Source organism: Nycticebus coucang, chromosome 1 (assembly GCF_027406575.1).
Source record: "Nycticebus coucang isolate mNycCou1 chromosome 1, mNycCou1.pri, whole genome shotgun sequence".
NCBI classification, from domain to species: domain Eukaryota; kingdom Metazoa; phylum Chordata; class Mammalia; order Primates; family Lorisidae; genus Nycticebus; species Nycticebus coucang.
Genome location: NC_069780.1, coordinates 145,526,435 through 145,552,211, shown reverse-complemented (window position 1 = coordinate 145,552,211; position 25,777 = coordinate 145,526,435). Strand labels below are relative to the sequence as shown.

Here is a 25,777-nt window from a genome sequence, read left to right as displayed (position 1 = left end):
AAATCTACAATAATTCCCAGTCTGCTTTTCTGTATATATTTTATTCAAAAGACAGATAAAGCACTCTTAATACTTTTTTTTTTGCAATACAAAATATTCAACTTCATTGACTTCCTTCCTTAATTTTCTCAGAATTTATATATACCAAGCACTTCCATAAATTTGAAGAAATTACAGTCTAGATGTTTCATTATTTAGTCTTTCCTTAGAAGCTAAAATTTTTTCTTACCATCTAGAGATAATTTTGTATTAGTAAGAGAGGTTTGAGAGCTATTTTATTAGCAGATATTAGTTCTAGAAGTCCTTAAATTCCTTTCTAAATTTCAGAAAACTTTTTTTTTTTTTTTTTTTTTTGAGACAGAGTCTCTCTGCGTCACCATAGGTAGAGTGCTATGGCGTCACAGCAAACAGCAACCTCAAACTCTTGGGCTTAAGTGATTCTCTTGCCTCAGCCTCACAATGCCTAGCTATTTTTTGGTTGTAGTTATCATTGTTGTTTGGTAGCCCTGGGCTGGATTCAAACCCACCAACTCCAGCATTATGTGGCTGGCACACTAGCTGCTGAGCTATAGGCACCAAGCCATAAAAGTTAACTTTTGAAACATCATTGTACTTCTGAGAAGGGGAAGGAAATTGAGGCTTTTCTTCTGAAGATTTATAGAGGAGGGTTTTATTAACATTTTGGGCCAGGCAGTTCTTTGATGTGAGGGGTGCTGTCCTGTGTGTTGTACAATGTTTACCAACATCCTTCTTTCCCATCCACTGGTGACAGTACTACCACACCATTTCTAACAACCCGAAATGTCCCCGGACATTACCATGTGTCTTTTGGGCAGGGGTAGTCACTCCCAGGTAAGAGCCATTGTTAAAAAAAAAAGTCTGTTTTTTAGACAGCTGCCTGTCATTTTTTCTCTCACCCATTACTAACCTATTTCTATTTCTTACACAACTTCAGATCAGTATGTTAAAGACAGTAGGACAGAATGTGTAAGAGCAAAAAATGTATTGTTTTGTTGTTCCCCCATCAGAATCCGTCCTTGTCCTGAGGGAGAAAGTCACTCATTTTTAAAAACTCAAATATCTTAAAATTTCATAGCTTTAAGTTAAAGGTAAAATAGAAATGGGGAGTAGAAATCTCCTACTATTTAGAGAAGAAATGTCAATTTCACATTTTAGTAAGAGTCACAGTTTTCCCTTTTACATGAAAAGGAAACCCATCTAAAACTTGCCTATACTCCAAAAGGAATTCAAATAAATTAAAATTGAAAACTGTAAATGTGCCAAACAGAACAGAAACCTATTGAAAGATAGAGAAAAATAGGTATTTGTAGGAATCTGTAATAAAACTGCTGTAGTTGAACTTTGTGGTTAGTTCTGAGGTTCTAAATGACAAACCACAAAAGTAAAAATACTAAGTTATTGTTAGGAAGTAACACAGCTGACTTGGTAAGACCTATAAAGTTGTAAACTGTATTGCATCGAATATAATACTTATTCCCTTGTCCTTTTTCCCCCAAGATAAAGTGAAATCTTTTCGTGCCGCTCTGCAAGAAGAAGAACAAGCCAGCAAACAAATCAACCCGAAGAGACCCCGTGCCCTTTAAATCGGCATTTGCTGCTAAAGGATCCCCAGAACCTCACTACTGTAACATAAAATGGTTCAGCTGTAAGGGCATTTGAAAGTTTGAAATTTTTAAGTGTCTGTGGAAAATGTCTTGTTCTTCACCTGAATGACATTTCAATTTTGTGAAACACTCCTTTGTCTACAAAATGCTTCTAGTCCAGGAGGCACAACCAACAATTGGAATTAGTGAAGCATTTTGTTTCGTTTACCCAAATAGTGATTTACTTTTGGAGATCCTTGCCAATTTTGTTTTCTATATGAAGATTATGGACTTGATCCAGAGGTGGATAGTAGGGGGAAGCCACAGCATTTCCTTTTAACTCGGCTCAATTCTCGTAGCAAGACTGAGCAGTTTTAAATCCTTGCGTGCATGCATACCTCATCAGTGGTTGTACATACCTTGCCCACTCCCAGAGACAGCTGTGCTCACCTCTTCCTGCTTTGTGCCTTGACTAAGGCTACTGACCCTAAATTTCTGAAGCACAGCCAAGATAAATTACATTCCTTCTTTGTCCTTGTAAATTACCTTTGTGTGTACATTTTTACTGTATTTGAGACATTTTTTGTGTGTGACTAGTTAATTTTGCAGGATGTGCCATATCTTTGAACGGAACTAAAGTCTGTGACAGTGGACATAGCTGCTGGACCATTCCATCTTATATGTAAAGAAATCTGGAATTATGATTTAAAACCATATAACGTGATTATAATTTTCTTAGCATTTTCTTTGTAAAGAACTAAAATATAAACTAGTTGGTGAATAATAAAAAGTAATGAAATTCTGAGAAGAGTTTTATCTTAGGAAAATACATATATATGCAGTGTGTGTGCCAGTGTGGTATTAACAAGACTAATAGTGCAATTTGATCTGTACCAATACATTTCTTAATTTGAAGTTTTCATGAGTACCCAAAATATACCTTTTTAAATGTACTGTTAAAGGAAATTGGCTTCTGATGCATGAACACTAATATGTACATTGAGAGTAGTCCATAATAGAAGTTAGTTTAAGCCAAATGTAGGCAGTACATAACTCTTGAAAAAGAATTAAGCTGAAAGAGTTGACTTTGCCTTAAAAAGAAAGGCAGATCTAACCCAAGCTCCACCCAGTACCAAATGTGAAATTTCACCGTATTTGTGAGAATCACCAAATTCTCACCAATAGATTGGTGTAGGGCATGCTACTTTTTAAATGGCAGCACTTATTTTTACAGATTGCTATTCCCAGAAAGAAAACTGGCCACTTTTCATGTAAATAATTTTGTTAAAAAATTTATATATCTCTCTGGGAGTTTTCTCTCAGTTCCCAGGATAGAGTCCAGGAGTAGTTTACCAATAAAAGATCTCCCAAGGATATCTTGTTTTGGTTTACTCTAGGGAACTAGCTCATTCATATGGGCCAAAGGGAAGCTATGAACAGAGAGTCTCATGAGCCAGATTCTTTACTTCACTGTTCATAAAACCCAGAGGATAGTTGTGAAAGATCCTAACACCATCGTGGAAAGCTCTGTGAACATGAAATGTGAAACAAATGTAGATTTTCAGTTTGCTCATTAATCTATGGAATGAGTTTTAGAGATAATTTACTTTAGTACAATCTCCTTTGTTTTGGAAAGGACTCAGGTTTTCTTGCAGTTGTAAAATATATAATTGTGTTTATTTCAAAGGGAAGAGGAAGTGTGGAGAACTGTTACTATTGGCCTTGCAGAGGCTGTTTAAAATCATAGCTTTTGAGAATAACCAGTCTTCAAAGGGCAGTAAAGACATGTGAACTTACTCATTTTAAAGCACAACAGATTAGCTTTATTATTTGCATTGGATGGGTACTATCTTTGGAAGTTATCTTTATAGACAAATATGCTGCCTTATAGTATAATGGCTCTATTCTGATTAGGAGTCAAGGTATTTAAAAAAATTTATACCAAAAAAGATCTTGGAGGTAGTATAATATGCACCTTTAGCTTTTACAGATAGGGAAAACTGAAGGCCAGAAAAGGGATTAAAACTCAGCAGTTCACAGGGGAGTCCAACCAGCAGCCCATGGACTGCATGCAGATTTTGTAAGGACTTAAATATTTTATTTGCTTATCTGTGGTGTCTGGATATCATGAAAAGTACCCATGGACCTTTTTTTGCTAATCGGCTTTTGTTATTACATTTGTGTATTTAATGTGTGGCCCAAGACAACTCTTCCTCTTCCAATGTGCAGCAAAGGAAAAAAAAAAGGTTGTCCACCTCTGGGGTAGAGGGAAATGATCTAAGAAAGCTGAGTTAAATGTTAAAATTGTTCTATAAGGACAGAGATGTACAAGTGAACTCTGCAAAGTAGTTTGTGAAGTTAAAAAAATCTATCCTTAAGTACAGTATTCATATGATGAAAGTGAATTGATGGAGCTAAGTAACTTTAATTTTTTGTTCTGGAGTCAACGTTCTATAATACTTTCTTTGACTTGAAAGCTGATATCCCTCTTAAAAATAATTAAGAATATGCGTTATTTTAACTTACTATATAACTTTGAAGCCACATTTCAAAATTTGGCTTTTGCAAGTGAAAATATTTTCTATTAAGTCACCTATAAAGAAAGCTAAATATCATTGCAGACGCTTTTTATTAATTTTTTTACATGTATAAATAAAATAGCTACTATAATTCTTAAGTATATTAATATCACTATTACATTGATTAAACATAGTAGCTAATAAAACTTGTTTATGAGAATCTATTGAAATTCTCGATCTTTGACAGTTTTAAAATAGTTTACAAATGCTTAAAACTAAGCATGAGGTATATGAAAAGTACTAGAAATTTTAATTGTCCATAGTCATGAATATTGGGAATGTGTCGGTGTGGAGAAATGGCTGTTTTTTTAAAGCTGGAAAAAGTTTTTTTTTTTTTAAAGAGACAGTCTCACTTTGTCACCCTTGATAAGAATGCTGTGGCGTCACAGCTCACAGCAACCTCCAGCTCTTGGGCTTAGGTGATTCTCTTGCCTCAGCCTCCCAAGTAGCTGGGACTACAGGTGCCTGCCACAACGCCTGGCTATTTTTTTTTTTTTTTGGTTGCAGTTTGGCCCGGGCCAGGTTCGAACCTGCCACCCTCGGTATATGGGGCCCGTGCCCTACTCACTGAGCCACAGGCGCTGCCCTGAAAAAAGATTTTAATTATAGAATCTGTTTTGATTTATAAAACCCTTTGAAATTTTGCTAAACCTACACTTCTTTCCCCTAAGTAAAAATGCAATTTTCTAGTTAATTTCACTCTAGTTGAGCTTCATGACCAGAGCTTCATGCACAGTATGGTGGCAAGTAGCAGACTCAAGCTTACCCAGAACTGTGTCTCCTACATCATCATATGTATGGAAAAGAATGAGAGACGCCAAATAGAAACACTTGTAAGAGACAATTGTTTTACTGTACATGTAAGTAACAAGAAATGGTATGGGAAATATGTGACTAGTGAAGCATATTTTACTACTTGAGGGACACAGCTGAAGGCTTAAAGAGGGCCTCACGGTTATAACACAGTAAATAGAAGAGTAACATCTTTATATGATAAACTGTTAGAAATGATCAATTTATAAAGTTGTGCGTATCTGCGGCTCTTAAACTTGAAGGTTATGAGACTAGATTGGACCCTGCCCTATGTTACATATTAAAACAAACCCAAACCAAACAAACTTAGGCACTTAGAAATGACCACCTTAAAAATTCAGAATAGAAATGGTGAAACAGTAGTATTAAACCAAAGATATTCAAGCATATAATGTTCCAAGAGAGCATAGGCAAAGTTCATTTTCTCAAATATTGAAAATATGTAATTGATTTCTTGACCTTGAAAAATTCTGTTTTCCACTTAGGAAAAATGAATACCTTCTGCATTAAATCCATGTAGCAACCTGAAAAGAAACCAAAATGGAATGGTATTGAAAAGCTATTTGTGGCACATAATGCTGTATAATTCTTTATCCTTAATTCTAAAACATGAACACATCAGCATATTCATGCAGTCCACCCACTCCTAACACTAGTCCTTAAAGAAACCTTAGTGTCCAACTAAATGTATAAGATATGTATTGTTTGAAACCATGTCATGTTGGTGCTTCTTTCACATAACCCCTATGTTTTAAGTTATGATGAATTTGACTAAAATTATCTTAGACTTCTACTATCCTAAGTTTAAGAGCAAGAGCTCAATAGCATTTGTTCCATTTTAACAAGGCAACTGAACAAGAGCTCTTTGGAATTAGAGGTAGAAATCATAAAAATGACCCATCTTACATGCCCACTCTTCTCTATGAGCTGTTATCAGGTTCAAGTTAAATACTTACACCTGTTTCTGTTACCTTTGTTTTTATAATAGTTAGCAAACTGCACATGCTCAATAACTTTGAGGAAATTTAATGAGAAGGGTAGAAGATAAATATTTCTATTTAGGCCTGATATTATTTTTTAGGCTAGCCTATAGGAACAGGTCCAGGTAAATTTAAAATGTCTGAAAAAGCAAAGTAGTGGCTTATAAATAGTGTTCAACACCTAGGACTACCATCAATAAAGACTCAGAGTAGTAATGACAGCATTTGTCTTGGTAATACAGCACTGTATTTCCAGCTTAGAGAAAGTAAAACCAATGCCTTTTTTAATAGTCCACCCTCATTCAGCCTCTAGAGAACATGGAAACTTTTCTTACCAATATACTAACAAGGAGAGATATAGAAGCTTTCATAGTGAATTGGCTAAAAGGGCAAGAACGTCTGCAAGTTAACGTGTTGATTAAATAAAGGGTAGAGTATAGGTTAATAAATTACCTGGATAATTAATTGAAGCTTTCCTCTGTTTCCATAAGACTTGCTTAATTAAAGGCAAACAGATTTTGGTCTAAATTGCCCTGAAAATTATGACACATTTTTACGGGATATGTGTGGAACTTGCCTCAGGCTACAAAACAATTAACTGTATTATCACTAAATGGATACACCAGGCATGACATTATTTCATGCTTAAGATCTATAATCCATTTCCAATGAGGAAACAAATCAGATCCAGTTACCTCTATTATGATTTTTGTACCTTGTGGGCTACTTTGGTGGGACAAGCTAATTTATTAAGACTAAGACTATGATATGAGAGTTGAGGGAGGGAGCGCGAAGGGAGGATGACGTACCCGCAACACTTTAACACAGAGGTGAACTTCTGGCTCAGACTGTTCTATTCTTAAGAAAATGTTCATTCTGCTGCAGCTAACTAGCCTCCATCATCTACACCAAATACTATTCCATGCCATGGAAGTGCTATGCAACAACTCTCCCAGGTAGCACCTTATACTGCTTAAAAGCCTTTAAATCATCTGAAGGTGTCACAGTAAAAAAAAAAAAAAAATGTAAACACTTAGGAAAACGAAAATGTAATTACCTGATGAAGTCATCTATGTCCATGGAACGGGCCCGTTTGTCACTAAATCCTGTGCTGGTTAGGATTTGCTGTATTTTATCTGCTATGCTGAAATCTTCTGGTATTACCTATCAATATACGATTCAGAATAAATGAACAACGTATCTTTAATGAAGTCACCAGGACTCTTTTTTTTTTTTTAAGTTCAGTAAGTCATGAAATAAGTCACGTTTAATTTATCTGTTATGACAGTTTGGAAAGCCTGATTGTGTATGACTTGGATCTCTAGTTAAGTGGCTGACCTTACCACAACAAATACTCAGCATACCTTGAATGACTAATCATGTACATTTGGCATTTTTCTTTAAAATTGTGAAATAGTTATCAGTTTCATACTTCATAAAATAATTAAAACTAAAATTTGGGGCTTATTTTTAAGACAGCATCTCACTCTGTTGCCTGAGGCTAGAGTGCCATGGCATCAACCTAGCTCACAACTTGAACCTTAAACTCCTAGGTTCAAGTGATCCTCCTGCCTCAGATTCTTGAGCAGCTGGGACTACAGGCACCTGCCACAAAGCCTGGCTAAGTTTTGTATTTTTAAGCAAAGAAGGGATCTTGCTCAGGCTGGTCTTGAACTCCTAAACTCAAGTGATCTTCCCACCCCTCAGCCTCCCAAAGTGGTAGGATTACAGGTGTGAGCCACTGTGCTTGGCCTATAAACTAAATTTTAAAGCAGTTGTTACTCCTTTAAACATAACTCACATTTTATTGCCACAGATTTCACCTAACCAGCTAATTTTTTCAAAGAGGTTACCTCTCCGACTTTTGAGAAACTTAATTCTCATCTTTTATCCAAAGATTTTCGTAATCCAACTTAATATATTTTTTTACTTAGGTAGATTAAATAATGACTTTCTGCCCATAAAAGAAAAATGGAAATAATATATACAATCATAAGAAATACAAAGGAAATTTGCCTACCTCTACTTTAATTAAATTGAAAGCTAAAAAATTAGCAAACATCACATACTTCTTGTATGTATAAATGGATATATGTATGCATGCACACATACTTGTTTAAAGAAAGTGTTAAGGCTGGGCACAGTGGCTCACACCTGTAATCCTAGTACTCTGGGAGGCTGAGACGGGCGGATTACTTAAGCCCAGGAATTCGAAACCAGCCTCAGCAAGAGCAATAATCCATCCCTACTAAAAATAGAGAAAACTAGCCAGCCATTATGGCGCATGCCTGTAGTCCCTGCTACTGAAGAGGATCACTTGAGCCTAAGAATTTGAGGTTGCTATGAGCTATGACACCATGGCACTGTGAGACTCTGTCTTTAAAACAAAAATAAAACCTCATAGAGACCAGGCACAGTGGCTCATGCCTGTAATCCTAGCGCTCTGGGAAGTCAACGCAAGTGAGCTTAAGAGTTCAACATCAGCCTGACCTAGAGTGAAACCCTGTCTATACTAAAAATAGAAAAATAAGCCAGGCATTGTGGCTGGTGCCTGTGGTCCCAGCTACTTTGGAGACTGAGCCAGGAGGATCATTTGAATCCAGGAGTTTCAGTTGCTGTGAGCTATGATACCACAGCATTCTACCCAGAGCAACAAAAGTGTTGCTACATGAATCTACAACTTTGAGGAAATTATAACTGCTAATCTGACTTCTTTTTTTTTTAAGAGTCTTACTTCGTCACTCTCTGTAGAGTGCTGTATCGTCACAGCTTACAGCAACTTCAGAGTTTTGGGCTCAAGCGATTCTCTTGGCTCAGTCTCCCAAGTAGCTGTGACTACAGGCACCTACCACAACACCTGGCTGTTTTTACAGAGTATCGCTCTGGCTTAGGCTGGTCTCGAACCTGTGAACTCAGGCAATCCACCCCCTTCAGTCTCCCAGAGTGCTAGGATTACAAGTATGAGCCACTGTGCCCAGCCTTAAATCTGATTCTTGTCATGGCTAAAAACAACTGTCAGTAATTAGGAGAGGGTGGAATAATGTTCCACAGAATACATAGCAGCACTGACTTGCCATAATTCAAGTCACAATTTTGCTAGTTATGCATTATAATACTATTTTTTAAAGATCCTATGGAGTGTATAAAATAAGCAATCTCATAATGACAGGTTTGAAAAAAACATGGGACATTTAAAAAAAAAATCAATGAAACTACAGAAACATTTTCTACTTACGGTATTATGGATTGAACAGTGAATTCTGTAGTTTTTTTCCAGTAGCTGTTGCACTGCACTTGATCTATAGCATAAAGAAGTTACATTACTATTATTGTTCTTCAGATTATAGACATAATTTTCTTTTAGTTTAGGTGAAATTAAATCCATATCCCATATAGTAAAATTAAGGAATTTTAAAAGGTGTTAAATACTTCAACTTACGAAGAAAATGTGAATTATATTTAAAAAGTTAAGTCTTGGCTTGGTGCCTGTAGCTCAGCGGCTAAGGCTCCAGCCACATACACCGGAGCTGGCGGGTTTGAACCCAGCCCGGGCCTGCCAAACAACAATGACAACTACTTGGGCGGCGCCTATGGCTCAAGGAGTAGGGCGACGGTCCCATATGCCAGAGGTGGCGGGTTTAAACCTAGCCCCGGCCAAAAACCACAAAAAAAAGAAAAAGAAACAATGACAACTACTACAAAAAAATAGCCCTGCATTGTGGTGGTGCCTGTAGTTCCAGCTACTCGGGACGCTGAGGCAAGAGAATCTCTTGAGCCCAAGAATTTGAGGTTACTAGGAGCTGTGACGCCACAGCACTCTACCTAGGGCAACATAGACTCTGTCTCAAAAAAAAAAAAAAAAAAAAAAAAATCTGATAAACATCTTAAATTCATAGAGAAGTCTAGACCCTCTATAAAACATGCCCTTTAAAAACAAAATTCCAAATCCTCTAATACTGGGTTCCATGGACCCCAAATTGGTGTGTTCAATTTCTTCAAATCAATAAAATGGCACAAATCCTTCTCAAGTGTGGAAGGGGTTGATCATCACCCCATTTTCCAACAAAAAGACTAGAAAGATGTATGGTCAGAGTTTTGATGTTTTTTTTTCCTTTTCCTTTTCCTGTTTTGTCAAAAAACCTGATCTGTCTCCAAACTCCCCCAGAATTTTCTTCATTAAATTCTCCCACCTCCTCACCTCCAAATTATAAATGGACAAGTTTTTAATTTATGGACACGGATAATCTTTATGTTGTAGGGTAGCTGTTTAGGAAAAAGACCAAATTGTAGTACAATATCTGGAGTGCTGATCTTTCATATATTAGAAATTAGTAAAATACTTACTTAAATGAAGCAGAAAGAGTCTTGTTTTTCCTGACAAAGGTGATCCTTACGAGGCCATCCCATTCCTGAAATACAAGGTGGATATTGTCTTCAAAATATAAACTTTTTTTTGTAGAGACAGAGTCTCACTTTACTACCTTCAGTAGAGTGCCATGATGTCACAGGACTCACAGCAACCTCTAGCTCTTGGGCTTCCGCGATTCTCCTGCCTCAGCCTCCCGAGCAGTTGGGACTACAGGCCCCCACCACAACGCCCGGCTATTTTTTGGTTGCAGTTCAGCCGGGGCTGGGTTTGAACCCACCACCCTCAGTATATGAGGCCGGCGCCCTACTCACTGAGCCACAGGCACCACCCCAAAATATAAACTTATCGGCTTGGTCCCCGTAAGAATTCCTAAACTTCCTTGAAGGAATTACCGAGAACCACTCTACCTACTACCCTATTTCCCCGAAAATAAGACATCCTCCGAAAATAAGACCTACTCACAGGAAAGATAAGACGTCCCCTGAAAATAAGACCTAGCGCATCTTTGGGAGAACACCTTAATATAAGACATTGTCTTATTTTCGGGGAAACAGGGTAGCAGCTGACCACACATCCGATCAAGTTTTTCTCTAATGTAACAAGGGTGAGGCTTTTCGTCAAGTGGCCCAGTGTGCTTGTCTTTTTTTTTTTTTTTTTTTGTAGAGACAGAGTCTCACTTTATGGCCCTCGGTAGAGTGCAGTGGCCTCACACAGCTCACAGCAACCTCCAACTCCTGGGCTTAAGCGATTCTCTTGCCTCAGCCTCCCAAGTAGCTGGGACTACAGGCGCCCGCCACAACGCCCGGCTAGCGTGCTTGTCTTTTTAAATCACAAAAACAAGAATTATGATTAAAAGGTGTTAGCCACAATATTATAATACTTTAAAACAACTATTTTCATTTTACCTTGTTTTCCAAGTTTTATTCAATTACAAACTGTTTTCCATAGCTGTAATCTTAAGTGAAATGCAACTGCCTTCTACTTTTTGCCTTTTACAAGCATTTTCCATGTCTTGTGGTTGTGGCCTTCTTAACTACTTTGCATTAAATTATTCCATCTACTCCATCACAGGGATGTATCATAATTAACATTTTCCTATGTTTGGATATACAGATTGATTTGATTATTTTTCTGCTGCTACAGACACGTTTTTTCTAGCTGGGACTTTTACTTTCCTTTATTTAAAGACCTAGTATTTTAACCTCACCTGAAAATTGATGGGTGGTGGTGGATTCTTAGGTTCTATTCTTACGACACTGGATTCCACCTTGGGTGGTGGTCTAAAGTTATTCTTTCCAACCTGTTAATCAGAAAATACTTAAGTAGTACTCTCAAACGCCAACTTCCAGTTAGTAATTAAAGATGCTCTCCTCGAAGAAAGCACAACTAGATGCTCAAGGATGAGTTAAGCTACATTATTTCAATAATAAGCCACTTACTTTCATTAGGTGGTCTACACGTGCTAATAGCTGCGTGTTAATTGAAAGTCTGCAGTATAACTTATCTCCAGGTTTTGCAACTAGTCGGAGAGCAAATTCTCTTTGAAACATAAGTATAGCACATCTGAAAAGAAAGCAGAAAGGAATAAGGAAAATGGTCACTTTCAACTATAAATGTAAATTAACTGCAATGAATTTTCTTGGGAGAGAAATTGAGAGCAAAGCAGTAATCAACTACTTACAAGGTAGAGGAACACTTTATTACCCCAAAATGAGAGAGCTGGCTTTGTTTTCTGTTTTATAATGGTTACCTACACCTACCCCCTAGGAAGATGGCTTGTATATTTATGCCCTCAATGATTAGATGAGAAAAGTATTTCAAACCAGCACTAGTCTAGCATTCCTTCTATGAAAATAAAAATAAAACAAAACTGACTGAGTAGCAGAATTATGTTCGCAGAGTAGCAATCCTTAAGGAAGAGGGAAAGCTAGAGAGGCAGACTGTGATGTTCAGTGTCCTCTTAATTTTTTTTTTTATTAGTCTCACTCTGTTGTCCAGGCTAGATTGCAGTGGCATCATTATAGCTCACTGCCAAGTCGAATTTCTGGACTCAAGCGATCTTCTTGCCTCAGCCTACTGCATAGCTGGGACTAACATGATTTAACAGGTTAAAAGATGTGGAAGGTCAATTCAGCGCCTGTAGCTCAATAGCTAAGGCGCCAGCCACATAGATTAGAGCTGTAGGGTTTGAATCCAACCTGGGCCTGCCAAACTACAACGACAACTGCAACCAAAAAATAGCTGGGTGTTGTGGCGGGCGCCTGTAGTCTCAGCTACTTGGGAGGCTGAGGTAAGAGAATCGCTTAGGCACAGGAGTTTGACGTTGCTGTGAGCTATAATGCCACAGCACTTTACCCAGGGCGACAGCTTGAGACTGTCTAAAAAAAAAAAAAAAAGATGTGGAAGGTCTATCAGTAAGTAATGGGAGGCTTTATGTATGCCAGTGAACAAGAAGAGCATCTTCAAACTTTTTGGTAAGTGAATCACACCAAGAAAATACATTTGATGTTGCAATTCAGGCCACAAATGTCTGCATATATACGTGCTTAGATACTGTATTTCAAAACAAAAGTTTCATAAAACTATAATCACCTGTACCACAAGCAATGCCTCTGATACATTCTGTGTCATAAAATAAAAAAAAACAGTCACGATTCACTAAATTTATTATATTACTACTAAGGGGTTTCTGATTTAAGTTTGAAAGCCACTAGTATAGACATGTAAGGAGAGTTCAAAAAGCTTGTGAAAAAATGGAATTAAAAGATAAAAATAGCTGGGGGCTATAATCCTAGCACTGTGGGAGGCTGAGGAAGGAGAACTGCTTGAGCTCAGGAGTTTGAGACTTGCCTGAGTGACAGTGAGACCCTGACTCATAAAAAAAAAAAAGAAAAACCCAGCCGAGTGCTGCGGAAAATGCAGCAGGATGCCCACAGCCCAAGTCTGAGGTTGCAGTGAGTTATGAGGCCATTGCACTCCGCTCAGGGCATAGGGTGGGATTCTGTTTCAACAACAAAAAGAAAAGAAAAGAAAAGATAAAAAATATAAGAATTGCCTCTTGGCTTAGCGCCCACAGCTCAGTGGTTAGGACACTGGCCACATGCACCAGGGCTGGTGGGTTCGAACCCAGCCCAAGCCTACTAAACAACGACAACAACAAAATAATAGCCAGGCATTGTGATGGGCGCCTGTGGTCCCAGTTACTTGGGAGGGTGAGGCAAGAGAATTGCTTAAGCCCAAGAGTTTGAGGTTACTGTGAGCTGTGACGCCACCACACTCTTACCGAGGGTGACATAGTGAAACTCTGACTCAAACAAAAAAAAAACAAAAAACAAAAAAAAAGAATTACCTCTCAACATAAGCTCCATCAAGGTCTCTTGACTTGTAAGCAATGATACCAGCCATTTAGTCCATTCCTAAAGAACAGGACCCTAAGAATTTAACCAGGTTAATGCAGTCTTTTTAACATTAGTTGAAAAAAATGGGTGCCCTTTAAAGATTTTTTTAAAGAGTCAGGAGCCAAATCAAGACTATAAGGTGTATGTCTAATGAGTTCCTGTCAAAACTCTTGTAACATTGCCCTTGCTTGATGAGAAATGAGCAGAGGAGCACTGATGTGGTACAGCAATCTCTAAGGAAGCTTTCCTGGGCACTTTTCTGCTAAAGCTTTGGCTTTCTCAAGACATTCTCATAAGCATTATTGTTAAGCATTAACGATAAGCATTAAAAGTTATCATTCTGGGGCTCTCCAGAAAGTCAACAAAAAAGATGTATTGAACATCCCAAATCTATTGCCATGACCTCTGCTCTTGACAGTTTCATTTTTTCTTTAATTGGACCACTTCTACCTCTTGGTAACTTCTACCTATTGCTTTGATTGTGCTTTCTCTTCAGGATCATATTGGTAAAGCCATGTTTCACCCACTGTTATAATTCTTACAATTCAACAAGAAATGCTTGTTGATCTCACTTGCTTAAAATTTTCATTGAAAGTTCTGCTTTTGATCTTGGCATGGTGGTTCACACCTATAATAACCAGCTACTTGGGAGGCCAAGGCAGGAGGCTAATTTGAGGCCTGGAGTTTAAGACCAGCCTGGGCAACATAGCAAGACCCTGTATGTCTACACACACAAAAAGAAATTAGCAGGGCCTAGTGGCACATGCCTGAAGTCCCAGTTGCTACTTGAGAGACTGAGGCAGGCTGAGGTTACAGTGAGCTATAATCATGCTATTACACTCTAGTCTGGATGACAGACCTTATCTCTATATAGGCCTAAAAAGCACAGAAAAGAAGTCCATGTATTCATGCATAGTTTTTTATCATAAGCATTTTCCTAAACTTTGTGAAGACCTTATACTAGAGATCAGTTAGGAAGCCACTGCAACTGTCTAGACATAGGTAATAAAAAGTCTGACCTAGACTAATGGCAAGAAGATTAAAAAGTAGGGAAGGGATGCCTCGTCTTGGAAAGAGGACCTATACCACACCTCCATCAAATAACTTATCAATTGAAAGAGAGAAAGAAAGACATACATACAAATCAGTATTTTCTATAAAAATTCTCCAAGTTTCTCAATTGACTTGACTTTCATTTTTGGCTGTGTTCACAGCCTAAATTATCAATCTTTCTAAAATTTGGCAGTAAACTCTTTATCTTTTGTCACAAACCTGAAAAAAGGTCGGTGTAGTAACAGCTTGAAGACAAAAGGAGAAGAGATCTGTAAGAGAATTAACTAGTTATTTCTGGGAAAGACACACTAGAGAAATACTTCCTATGATGTTCCAGACAATTTGAACATACCTGATAAGGCAAATTTGCCACACAAGCATCAAAGAACGGTAAATCGGTTTTCAACACATCTCCCACCATTACTTGAAGTTTGCTGGCCAGAGGCCTGATAAAAAAAGAAGAAATTTAAAAAGAATATTGTTTCATGAGACTTAAATGAACTTGAATTCTATTATGTATACTCACGTGCCCTGAACTCTCTTGTGAAGTTCAGCTACTAGCCTTGGGTCAAGTTCACAGGCAACTACCTAAATTTTTTAAAAAAAGTTTTTTAGGTTAATTGGGGATTATAAATCTTTTCTTGTTATTCCAATAGTAATTCTTACATTATTTAAACTTCTTTTTCTAAGTCTATCATCAATATTCTTTTTTAGCAACTCTACAAGTCTTGGGGAGTATCTTTCAACTGTACTCTCCCACTTTAAACAAAAAATACGACATGAAAACGTAGACAACCAGATTACATGAGGATCTACCCAAACATTCAACAGAATTACCACATTTTGTCTGTCTCCAGGCTTTGTAATTGAACAGATGAAAAAAAAAATACACACTATGTCTGTGTAGTCAGTGTTCTTTAGGCAGAAGTATACAATGCAATTGCTGATAGAATGAGCATATCACTTCTCTCATCTACTGAATCCAGAATACATAACAAACAAATTCTCAAATAAATGAAAACAGACATCAGATAAAGTTCAATAAAGGCTTAAATTATAAGTTTATTGCAATTTCAGCTAACATTTCACTGACTTCCAAGAGACCATGTCTACTGAGTAGACATATGTGCAGCTTATTCTGTTTGGCTCCCAAATCCATTCTCTACCTTACTCTATGCCCTGTAGGTAACGCAATCCAGTTCCTTTACCCTTTGACTTCTGGTTAAGATTGGCCAGTGAAAGGCACAAGGGGAGGGACTGGCTGTTTATTTCCTAACTCCTGCCTCATCCTTTCTAGAAGTTTTGGCAGTGGCGGTATTCTGAGTGGCTTCTCTTCACTAGCTCCTACTCTCGCTGGGCTCTGGTAACAGTTTCCTCCCCTTTTGCTAGGTCTTTGGATAACTGCTTCCTGCTGTGGCTAGTCCCAAGTTTCACTAATGCTTACTAGTTCCCTCAACCCCATTCCCACATGTCTGTAAATGGCCTCTTCATTAAACTCTAAGATAAGCAATTTATTATTATTATTTTTTTTTTTTTGGAGACAGAGTGTTACTATGTCACCCTCAGTAGAGGGCCATGGTGTCATAGCCCACAGGAACCTCAAACACTTGGGCTTAAGCGATTCTCTTGCCTCAGCTTCCCAAGTAGCTGGGACTACAGGTGCTGCCACAACGCCTGGCTACTATGCTGTTGTTGTTTTCATCATTGTTTGAACCCACCAGCCTTGGTGTATGCGACCGGCGCCCTAGCTGCTGAGCTACAGGCTCCAGGCCAAGACAAGCAATTTAAAGTGTGCTGTTTCCACTAGGAACAATGGTTCCATTTAACTGGAAGCTGGGTCAGCCAAGACCTAAGACATCAAAAAAGAGCTAAATGGTACCCAATCTCAAAGAGACCTGAGCTCTAGTTCTGCAGGTCTCTTCCTCAAAAGTTCCAGATTCCAGTAACTCTAACTTCTTTGCTTTGTCCCCTAGGCCTAAAGGTAGTAGCTGTTCTTTGCAATTATTATTTTGGGGTTATTTCAGTGTCCTCATTTTTTCTTATAGTCCAATTCCCTGTATTAAATTCCCTATTGAAAAACCTAATGTGGTTTCTATTTTTCTGACAGACATATCTTATATTTTCTGAAATAAAATTTTTAGGGATTAAGAGTTACTTTTAAAATAACAGCAATTAATTAAAACAGATTTATATTTGTAAACAGCTGAGCTTGCTCACATAGTAATTTCTGATACTAAAATAGGAAGTCATCTTTTTACCTTTTTTGCCTTTTCTAACAACTTTACAGTCATGTTGCCAGTTCCAGGTCCAACTTCCAGCACCACATCAGTTGGTCTTAAAGCAGCCTAAAAGCAAGCACAACCATGTTAGCTCTTCCCACACATCTGCACATATAATTTAATTTATACCTAAACATCTCTTCTCATAAATACTCAGTTGAAAGATCTTATTCTGACTCCATTTGGGGGAGATTTCTTCATGATCTATGTCAGTGGTTCTCAACCTTCCTAATGTCGTGACCCTTTAATACAGTTCGTCATGTTGTGGTGACCCCTAACCATAAAGGGGTACAAATGACTTTTATGGTTACAAGCAAGGAAGCATCCTAGCAACGAGAATAAAGTTATTTTCGTTGTTACTATAGTAGCAACGAAAATAATTTTATGGTTGAGGGTCACCACAACATGAGGAACTGTATTAAAGGGTCACAGCATTAGGAAGTTTGAGAACCACTGATCTATGTGGTTAAAATTACCTCAATATCATCAGGTACAAATGAAAATCTAAGACCTCTCCTGACTTGGTAGAATACTCAATTTAAGGAGTCACAAAATCAGAAACAGCAGCTCATTCTGGTATTTGCGTTATGCTTTCTCTCTTTTTTTTTTAGAGAGAGAGTCTCGATTTAATGTCCTTGATTGAGCGCCGTGTTGTCACAAAGCTCACAGCAACCTCCAACTCCTGGGTTTATGTGATTCTCTTGCCTCAGCCTCCCCAGTAGCTGGGACTACAGGCGCCCACCACAATGCCTGGCTATTTTTTTGTTGCAGTTTGGCTGGGGCCGGGTTTGAACCCGCCACCCTCAGTATGTGGGGCCAGCGCCTTACCGACTGAGCCATAGGCACCACCCATGCTTTTTTCTTGGAAATGATTCTAGTAACCACTGTTACCAACTGTGTTCATATCAAGAAGCTTGAGTTGGAAAGACTGAACACATGGGGTAGAATTTCTCAATGCTCAACCCATGTATGGCTTCAGGGATGCAGCAGCGTGAGAAACCATATGCAAAACTGGGTGTATGCAAACAGTCGCAATATTCTAACTCCACAGCTTTCATCAGGTGCTCAAAGGAACTCATGAGCTATAATAAAATGGTTAAAAAATTAGGCCACCCCTCATTTTGCAAAGAACACGAGTCCCATAAGATCCTTTAACTATGTAACGTTCTTTCTACAGCTCTAGGATGCTTCCTTGCTTGTAACCATAAAAGTCATTTGCACCCTTTAGCAATATATTTCATTCCTTAGCACAAACCCTTCCATAACAGTAAGAGAGTATCAATAAACCAGATAGGAGAAATGCTCCAAAGAATTATGTGTGGACTGGAGTACATCAAATTAATTTATATTCAATATTGTTATGTTTTTCTGGGGAATAAACTTCCTAATGTATCTTCTAGACATCAGTTTTAGACTCTGGAGCAAAAAAAACTAAAAGTAATATGGCACCAAGAAAAATGATTAGAAATAAAAGAATGATAATCTGGAATTGCACAGGTACAAAGATCCAGCTATGAAGTAGATAATCCACAGAAAGACAAAGAATTTGTGGCCAAGAGAAACCCAGACCCACAAGATGAATCTTATCACGCACAAGACAACCTACAAGTCCTAGATAATTCTTTAATGTATTTAACAAATATTTATAAGGTATCTATTTTATCCCAGGAATCCTGCGTTTAAATACTCCCAAGAATAGGGCGGTGCCTGTGGCACAGTGAGTAGGGCGCCGGCCCCATACACGGAGGGTGGCGGGTTCAAACCCAGCGCCGGCCAAACCGCAACAAAAAAATAGCTGCGCGTTGTGGAGGGCATCTATAATCCTAGCTACTCCGGAGGCTGGGGCAAGAGAATCGCCTACCAGGGGTCCTCAAACTGCGGCCCGCGGGCCACATGAAGCGGTGTGATTGTATTTGTTCCCGTTTTGTTTTTTTACTTCAAAATAAGTTATGTGCAGTGTGCATGGGAATTTGGTCATACTTTTTTTTTAAACTATAGTCCGGCCCTCCAACGGTCTGAGGGACAGTGAACTGGCCCCCTGTTTAAAAAGTTTGAGGATGCCTGGCCTAGGCCCAGGAGTTGGAGGTTGCTGTGAACTGTGATGCCAAGCACTCTACCAAGACAAAGCGAGACTGTCTCTAAAATATATAAAATTAATAAGCCAACAACTGTCTCCCTTTCCTTTTCCACACTGACCTTATCGATAATGCTGTTAACAATGAGAGGATTTTTCAAAATGTGTTGCCCAATTCCAGTGTTGAACATGAGTCCTGGAAGAAAATGTGAAACAACCTTAATTTTCTCTACTAAGATGACATATTAGTCCGTCCCAGAAAGAAAGCAGGATGGGTAGTGGTAAGATTTCTGCGCCAGCGAGGGCCAATAAAATGTCAAACTCCGAGCCGGAGGTAACAAACGACTGTGTCCACCCCTTTCCTTGGAAAGGTATTCAAGGGCGGCGCGCAGGGCCTGCGGCCGGCGTTCTGGAAACCCCGGACTTCCGCGCTCACGGGCGCTCGGGTCCAGACCAGCCTCAAGCAGCGGCTCAGACTGCGGCCAGCACCCTAGGGTTGGTCCCCCCAGAAGGCCAGACTCGAACTCCCCGGGCTCCGCACCTCCAGCACTCTTTAGCTCCCTGCGTTGGTCCTGCCTCTCGCGGCGGCGGCCGATCGCCCCCGACTTGATCTTCGGCATCTCTGCGGGAAGCGGGCCCACAGGCCCGGGAAGTCCAGCGGAACCAGAGGGTAAGGATAGCTGCAGAAACTCACCACGTGGGAATTGCCGCCCGGCACAGGCAGCAACAATCCCACGGCTCTTCAACGCGTGGGAGAGTAAAGATCCGCCCCCTTCCTGAAAGCTCTGGGTCCCTCCCCCAGGGAGGGCGCATCATGGAGCCCAGTGGCCGCCGGGAGTTGTAGTCCCCTGAAGGCGGGAAGCCTATAGTCAGAGGCCTACATATCCCAGAAGGCATCGTGCTGCCGTTGTGGGCAGTTGGGAAGTTTGCATTGGCTGAGTTAGAGTCGGGGGGCGGGGCCTTTCGCCCCTGTCGGCAGCGAGTTTGTTGAGAGAGTAGGTGTGAGCTATTTAGGTTACGTAATGGGATTAAGCCTGTGGATGCTTTTTTAAGGCCAGGTTCTGGGGTCGATGAAGTCTGAAGGAGGATTCAGGTGCCTCGCTCCTGCTTTTCCTGATTGTGAGGTGGGAAACCCAGAATATGGGCGTGAGGAGGTTACTCCTCTGGGAGAATGTGTTGTCGCTGCTGCTTACTGTGGGGACAGGGATTCCCAGAATGGAATTTTGCCTTTATTTGGACTAGAGCTACTGTTTGTTTTACTTCCTCGGCATTGACTCCCTAAACATTTATTAAACTCTAGCTATGTATTAGACTCTGCTACATAAGAAACTACCCTCAAAGTTTATTCCATTGACAGACATTGACAAAAAAATCCAAACTATGCTAATAGGTGTGTACTATATTGCGTGGGACGGTGTGCCCAACTGTAATATCCACGAGGGCAAGGTCCACGTCTGTTTTGCCTGCCGCTGTAATGGATTTTGGTTTTTAATTTTTCTGTGTGTACTATATTTCACTGAAGAAATATCTTCTTCCTGGCATTACTAAAACCGATTCTTTGCTGAGCAATTGTGTGCACTCCCAAACCTCGGCTTCTCTGCTGTATTTCTAACTCAAGAAAAAAAATTTCCCTCTAGTAGCGTCTGCAGCTACCTATTTCATTCCATTAATCATTAATTTATTCCACTCATATGGAGAGTCTGCAGTGTGCCAGGCACTCTGTCAAATGTTAAGAATAGAAAGATTAACAGACTGAAAGCCTGTTTTTTAATAATTTCCTGGAGAGGGAGGGAGAATGAGCTCGAGTTCTTGCACAAGAGAGGCAGGCAAATAATTACAATAATAGCTACCACCTGATGAGCAATCAAATTAAATCTTTTATTACCATGAATTTATGAATAAGATATGTCCAAGGTAATAATGACAAAGATGTAGTTAGTAAAGCTAATTTTATCTTTTTCCCATATCAATAGATAGAGCAGATCTATTGAAAACAAAACCAAAGGAGAAACTCAACTTGTAAGAATCCTGGAAAATACGAAAGTGGGAAAAGGGTTAAAAAGTGACTTATAATGTCAGTATTCTGGGATAACTTCTATGAGCATTTGGACACATAATTTTCTCTTACTATTTTAGCAATACATGTTTTTACATGGTTGAGTTCATACTGTGTATACAATTTACTCTTTTTTCTCCATAAATACATAGCACAAAAAGCATTTTTTCAAGGTACCAGTCTTGGTAATCCATATTGAAAGCTTTTGCCAGCAGCTTTCATCTTGTGAATGAATGCATAAAAGTTGTCTAAATCATTCTTACACCATTGTTTTTATAAAAATGGAGCCAAACATATTTTAGTGCATGCATGAAAAATATTTCCATACTTTGTTTCCCGAGGGTAGATTTCCAAGAATTATTCAAACTATATGAACATTTTTGTCTTTGAGTATCTATTGACAAAAGTATTCTCTTTTTTCTTTTTTTTTTTTTTGAGACAGAATCTCACTATGTCACCCTTGGTAGAGTGCTGTGACGTAAGAGCTCACAGCAACCTCTAACTCTTGGGCTTACGCGATTCTCTTGCCTCAGCCTCCCAAGTAGCTGGGACTACAGGCGCCCGCCACAACGCTCAGCTATTTTTTTGTTGCAGTTTGGCCGGGGCTGGGTTTGAACCCGCCACCCTCAGCATATGGGGCCGGCGCCCTACTCACTGAGCCACAGGCGCCGCCCAAGGCTACTTTTTTTTTTTTGTTTGTTTTGGTTGCAGTTGTCATTGTTATTTAGTAGGCCTGGGCTGGATTCGAACCAGCCAGCCTCGGTGTATGTGGCTGGTGCCCTACTCTCTGAGATATGGGTGCTGAGCCTGACAAAGTATTTTTTTTTTTTTTGTAGAGACAGAGTCTCACTTTACTGCCCTTGGTAGAGTGCCGTGGCGTCACACGGCTCACAGCAACCTCCAGCTCTTGGGCTTACGCGATTCTCTTGCCTCAGCCTCCCTAGCAGCTGGGACTACAGGCGCCTGCCACAACACCCGGCTATTTTTTGGTTGCAGTTTGGCCAGGGCTGGGCTTGAACCCGCCTCCCTCGGCATATGGGGCCGGCGCCCTACTCAGTAAGCCACAGGCGCCGCCCCTGACAAAGTATTTTTTAAAATAGTTTAATCAGTTTTCATTCTCACCAGTAGAATAAAAAAAAAATACCCATTTCACCTCATACTTGTTACTACAAGGTATTCTTATGTTGCCTTTTTCAAATTAGAAATTGTATTATTTTTGATCTTTCAAATAATAAACAGCACAAAGCATTTAAATATGCTAAAAGATTTTAGAAAGTGAAAACCACTAAGATTGCATATCTATTCATATACTTGTGTGTATTTTCTGAGATTTTTTTGATACATATTACTGGCTAAGCTTAAGTTTCATTTCACCATTTACACTGAGTTGTCTATATATAAAACTTCTAACCACTTGTTTTTACTTGATTACATATGAAATCTTTTAATGTTAATACAAATCTGCATCACCATTTTTAACAGGTGGATATATTGCACTGTATGAACATATCATTTGTTCAAATTTACTGAAAGACAGTACATTGTTTCAAATTTTTCAAAGATATTTAAAGTTTAAATAACTTTTTTTTTTTTAGATAGAATCTCACTCTGTCACCCTGGGGTAGAGGGCAGCGGCATCACAACTCACTGCAATCTCAAACTCTTGGGCTCAACCAGTCCTCCTGCCTCAGTGTCCCTAGTAGCTGGGACTACATGTGAGTGCTACCACCCCAGCTAATTTTTCTATGTTTAGAGGAGATGAGAGTCTCTTGCTCAGGCTGGTTTGAACTCCTGAGCTTAAGCAGTCTTCCCGCCTTGGCCTCCCAGAGTACTAGGATTATAGATGTGAGCCACTGTGCCTGGCCTTAAAGTATTTTTTATTATTAAGAACATGAATCTGCTAGGAATCCTACTACCTAGGGCAGATCAAATCATTTCTCTCTTTTTCTTTTCTTTCTTTTTTTTTGAGACAGAGTCTCATTTTGTCTCTCTTGGTGGAGAGCTGTGACGTCACAGCTCACGGCAACCTTAAACTCTTGGGCTCAAGTGATTCTCTTGCCTCAGCCTCCCCAGTAGCTGGGACTATAGGTGCCCACCACACGCCTGGCTATTTTTGGAGATGGGGTCTTGCTCTTGCCTGGGCTGGTCTTGAACCTGTGAGCTCAGGCAATTCACCTGCCTCAGCTTCCCAGAGTGCTGGGATTATAGGTGTGAGCCACTGTGCCCAGCAAAAATTATTTCTTGAAGACTCATTTTTCTAATATGGTATGTAATAAACATCTGAGTTAATTTATAAACATCTAATGAACTGTATTACAAATATATAGAGTTGCCCAAGACGCAGTTTTACACAAGTTGAAATGATAAACTAAGTGTACCAAACTGGAAAGCCTATGACTTTGCAGAGTATGTATTTTCTGTTATTGCTCCAGCCAATTACCACAAACTGAGTAGCTTAAAAAAACATACATTTATTATCTTAGAGTTCTGAAAGTTAGAAGTCTTAAATTGTCCGTAGCACTGACTTTCTTCCATAGGGTGTAGGAGAGAATCCGTTTCCTTGACTTTTTCAGCTTCCACAGGCTGTGTGCATTTTTTGGCTATGGTCTCTGCATCCCTCTGACCTTTTACTTTCATATTTTCTTCTGTTTTTTTCTGACACCCTATCCTCTTCCTTATAAACACCACAGTGATAAATTGGGTCTACAGGATAACCCAGAACAATCTTCCCATATTAAGATCCTTAATTTAAATCCCCTTTGCCATGTAAAGTAACATATTTCCAGGTTTTGGGGTTTAGGAGGTGGACATTTTTATTCTACCTACCACAAAACATTTGTCTACATTTGAGTCTCTGCTCCTCCATTTAAGAATTTGACTTTGGACAGATGACTTAATTCCTATGAGTATCATCTACTTATCTATAAAATGAGGGAAAGAATACTGTCAATGTAGGGTGATGAGATTTACCAAAATAAATTATATAAAATGTCTCAAGGCCAATACCAGGCACTTAAAAAACTGCTTAGAAAGTAGCTGGCACATGGGAAATATTTAGTAGAAGTTAGTTATAAGCATATAATTCTTGATGAAAAACAAGTTGCAGGCTGGGAATGGAGGCTCATGCCTGTTATCTCAGCACTTTGGGAGGCCAAGGCGGGTGAATTGCCTGAGCTCACAGGTTCAAGACCAGCCTGAGCCAGAGCGAGACCTTGTCTCTGAAAAAAAAAAAAAAAATAGCCAGGCATTGTGGCAGTGCCTGTAGCCCCAGCTACTTTGGAGGCTAAGGCAAGAGGATCGCTTGAACCCAAGAGTTGGAGGTTGCTGTGCACTAAGATGCTATGGCACTCTACCAAGAGTGACCAAGTGAGACTGTCTGGAAAAAAAAAAAAAGAAAAACAAGTTGCACTGTTACTGTGCTGATTTGTTTTCTTGGAACTTCCTTGAGACTGGTGACTGAGGGAAGTCAATGTTTCTTTAATTTAGCATTTTGCTTCATCAATTTTTTGCTTTCCCTTTACTGTTATGAAAAAGAAAGTACTGTATAAACTGCAACAAAAAATAGCTGGGCGTTGTGGCGGGCGCCTGTAGTCCCAGCTGCTCTGGAGGCTGAGGCAAGAGAATCACGTAAGCCTAAGAGTTAGAGGTTGCTGTGAGCCGTGTGACGCCACGGCACTCTACCCGAGGGCGGTACAGTGAGACTCTGTCTCTACCAAAAAAAAAAAAAATTTCAGATGTATCTTGAACAGATTTAATTTAAATTGATTTAAATATTTGTTTTTCTTTCTGTCCAAAACTTGGGAGCATAGTCATGAAATAAATCAGTGTGAGATTATTTATCCAGCTATACATATTTGTTTTGTGCACAGTAATTTGGGACCCTGGTATTCCAGGCAAAATTTACATATGTGCATTTTTCTAAGTCATAGCTTTCCTTAGGGTCTATTATTCCAAATAGAAGAGATCTATTCTAAACTAATTTCTTCTATTATCCCGAAATAGAAGAGATCTATCCTAAACTAATTTATTCATTTTGAGTTAGGTAATTTGTTTTTTGCTTTCCTTTCCTTATATCCTTAATACTATGGACCAGCAGCATTGGTATCACTTGCAAGCTCATTAAAAATGAAGACTCTTGGGTCCCACCTCAGACCAAATAAGTCAGGTCCTATATTTTAACAAGAGTCTTATGTGATTCTACGCACCTGAAATTGAAATTTGAGAATTACTATTTTTCAATAAAACCAGAAGGTATAGTTAAGCAAAAAAAAAATAAAGCACAGTCACAATACCATTACTAGTGACAAACCTTAGCATTTTGGCATTTATTTCCAAAAGTGGGACCATATTGTTTTGTAAACCTCTTTTATTCACAATGCATTATGAATGTGTTAATGCATCAGCATATACACTTCATAATAATTTTAAATGACCAATTTGTATTTTATTTTGAGGAAGAGTCTCCTTTGTTGCCCTGGGTAGAGTGTAGTAGGGTGATAGCTTATGGCAGCCTCAAACTCTTGGGCTCAGGCAATCTTCTTGCCTCAGCCTCTCAAGTAGCTGGGACTATGG

At 39.1% G+C, this 25,777-nt stretch overlaps 3 protein-coding genes across 15 annotated transcripts in view; 2 read left to right on the top strand and 1 right to left on the bottom strand.

The window, feature by feature from the left end:
- The window catches only part of KIF2A (kinesin family member 2A), a 90,792-nt gene extending 83,609 nt beyond the window's left edge, over positions 1-7,183 (top strand). For all 4 annotated transcript variants that reach the window (XM_053590053.1, XM_053590032.1, XM_053590043.1 and 1 more), the window contains one exon: positions 1,519-7,183. In XM_053590053.1, the coding sequence (XP_053446028.1) occupies positions 1,519-1,604 (86 nt within the window). In that variant the 3' untranslated portion in view covers positions 1,605-7,183. The remainder of the gene's footprint in view (positions 1-1,518) is intronic.
- On the bottom strand, positions 5,385-19,930 carry DIMT1 (DIM1 rRNA methyltransferase and ribosome maturation factor). Of its 7 annotated transcripts, XM_053590062.1 has the most exons (12): positions 19,691-19,930; positions 19,272-19,345; positions 17,055-17,141; positions 15,323-15,384; positions 15,149-15,242; positions 15,016-15,065; positions 11,785-11,908; positions 11,553-11,645; positions 10,321-10,385; positions 9,212-9,275; positions 7,034-7,140; positions 5,385-5,520 (listed from the first exon to the last, which is right to left on the bottom strand). In XM_053590062.1, the coding sequence occupies exons 1-12, from the start codon at positions 19,767-19,769 to the stop codon at positions 5,478-5,480; spliced, it is 942 nt and encodes a 313-aa protein (XP_053446037.1). In that variant the 5' UTR covers positions 19,770-19,930; the 3' UTR covers positions 5,385-5,477. The 7 variants fall into 7 exon arrangements, with proteins under 7 accessions (XP_053446037.1, XP_053446048.1, XP_053446059.1 ...); XM_053590073.1 differs by lacking the exon at positions 19,272-19,345 and having other exon boundaries at positions 19,691-19,921; XM_053590084.1 differs by lacking the exons at positions 19,272-19,345; positions 19,691-19,930 and having other exon boundaries at positions 15,323-15,386; positions 17,056-17,129.
- A 227-nt stretch (positions 19,931-20,157) lies between these two features.
- IPO11 (importin 11) overlaps positions 20,158-25,777 on the top strand; it is a 232,940-nt gene continuing 227,320 nt past the window's right edge. For 3 of the 4 annotated variants that reach the window (XM_053589979.1, XM_053590004.1, XM_053590013.1), the window contains exon 1: positions 20,158-20,273. In XM_053589979.1, coding sequence (XP_053445954.1) covers positions 20,220-20,273 — 54 coding nt within the window. In that variant the 5' untranslated portion in view covers positions 20,158-20,219. Of the gene's footprint in view, positions 20,274-22,895; positions 22,921-25,777 lie in introns of those variants that run through there. The other variant, XM_053590000.1, reaches the window with a different exon arrangement.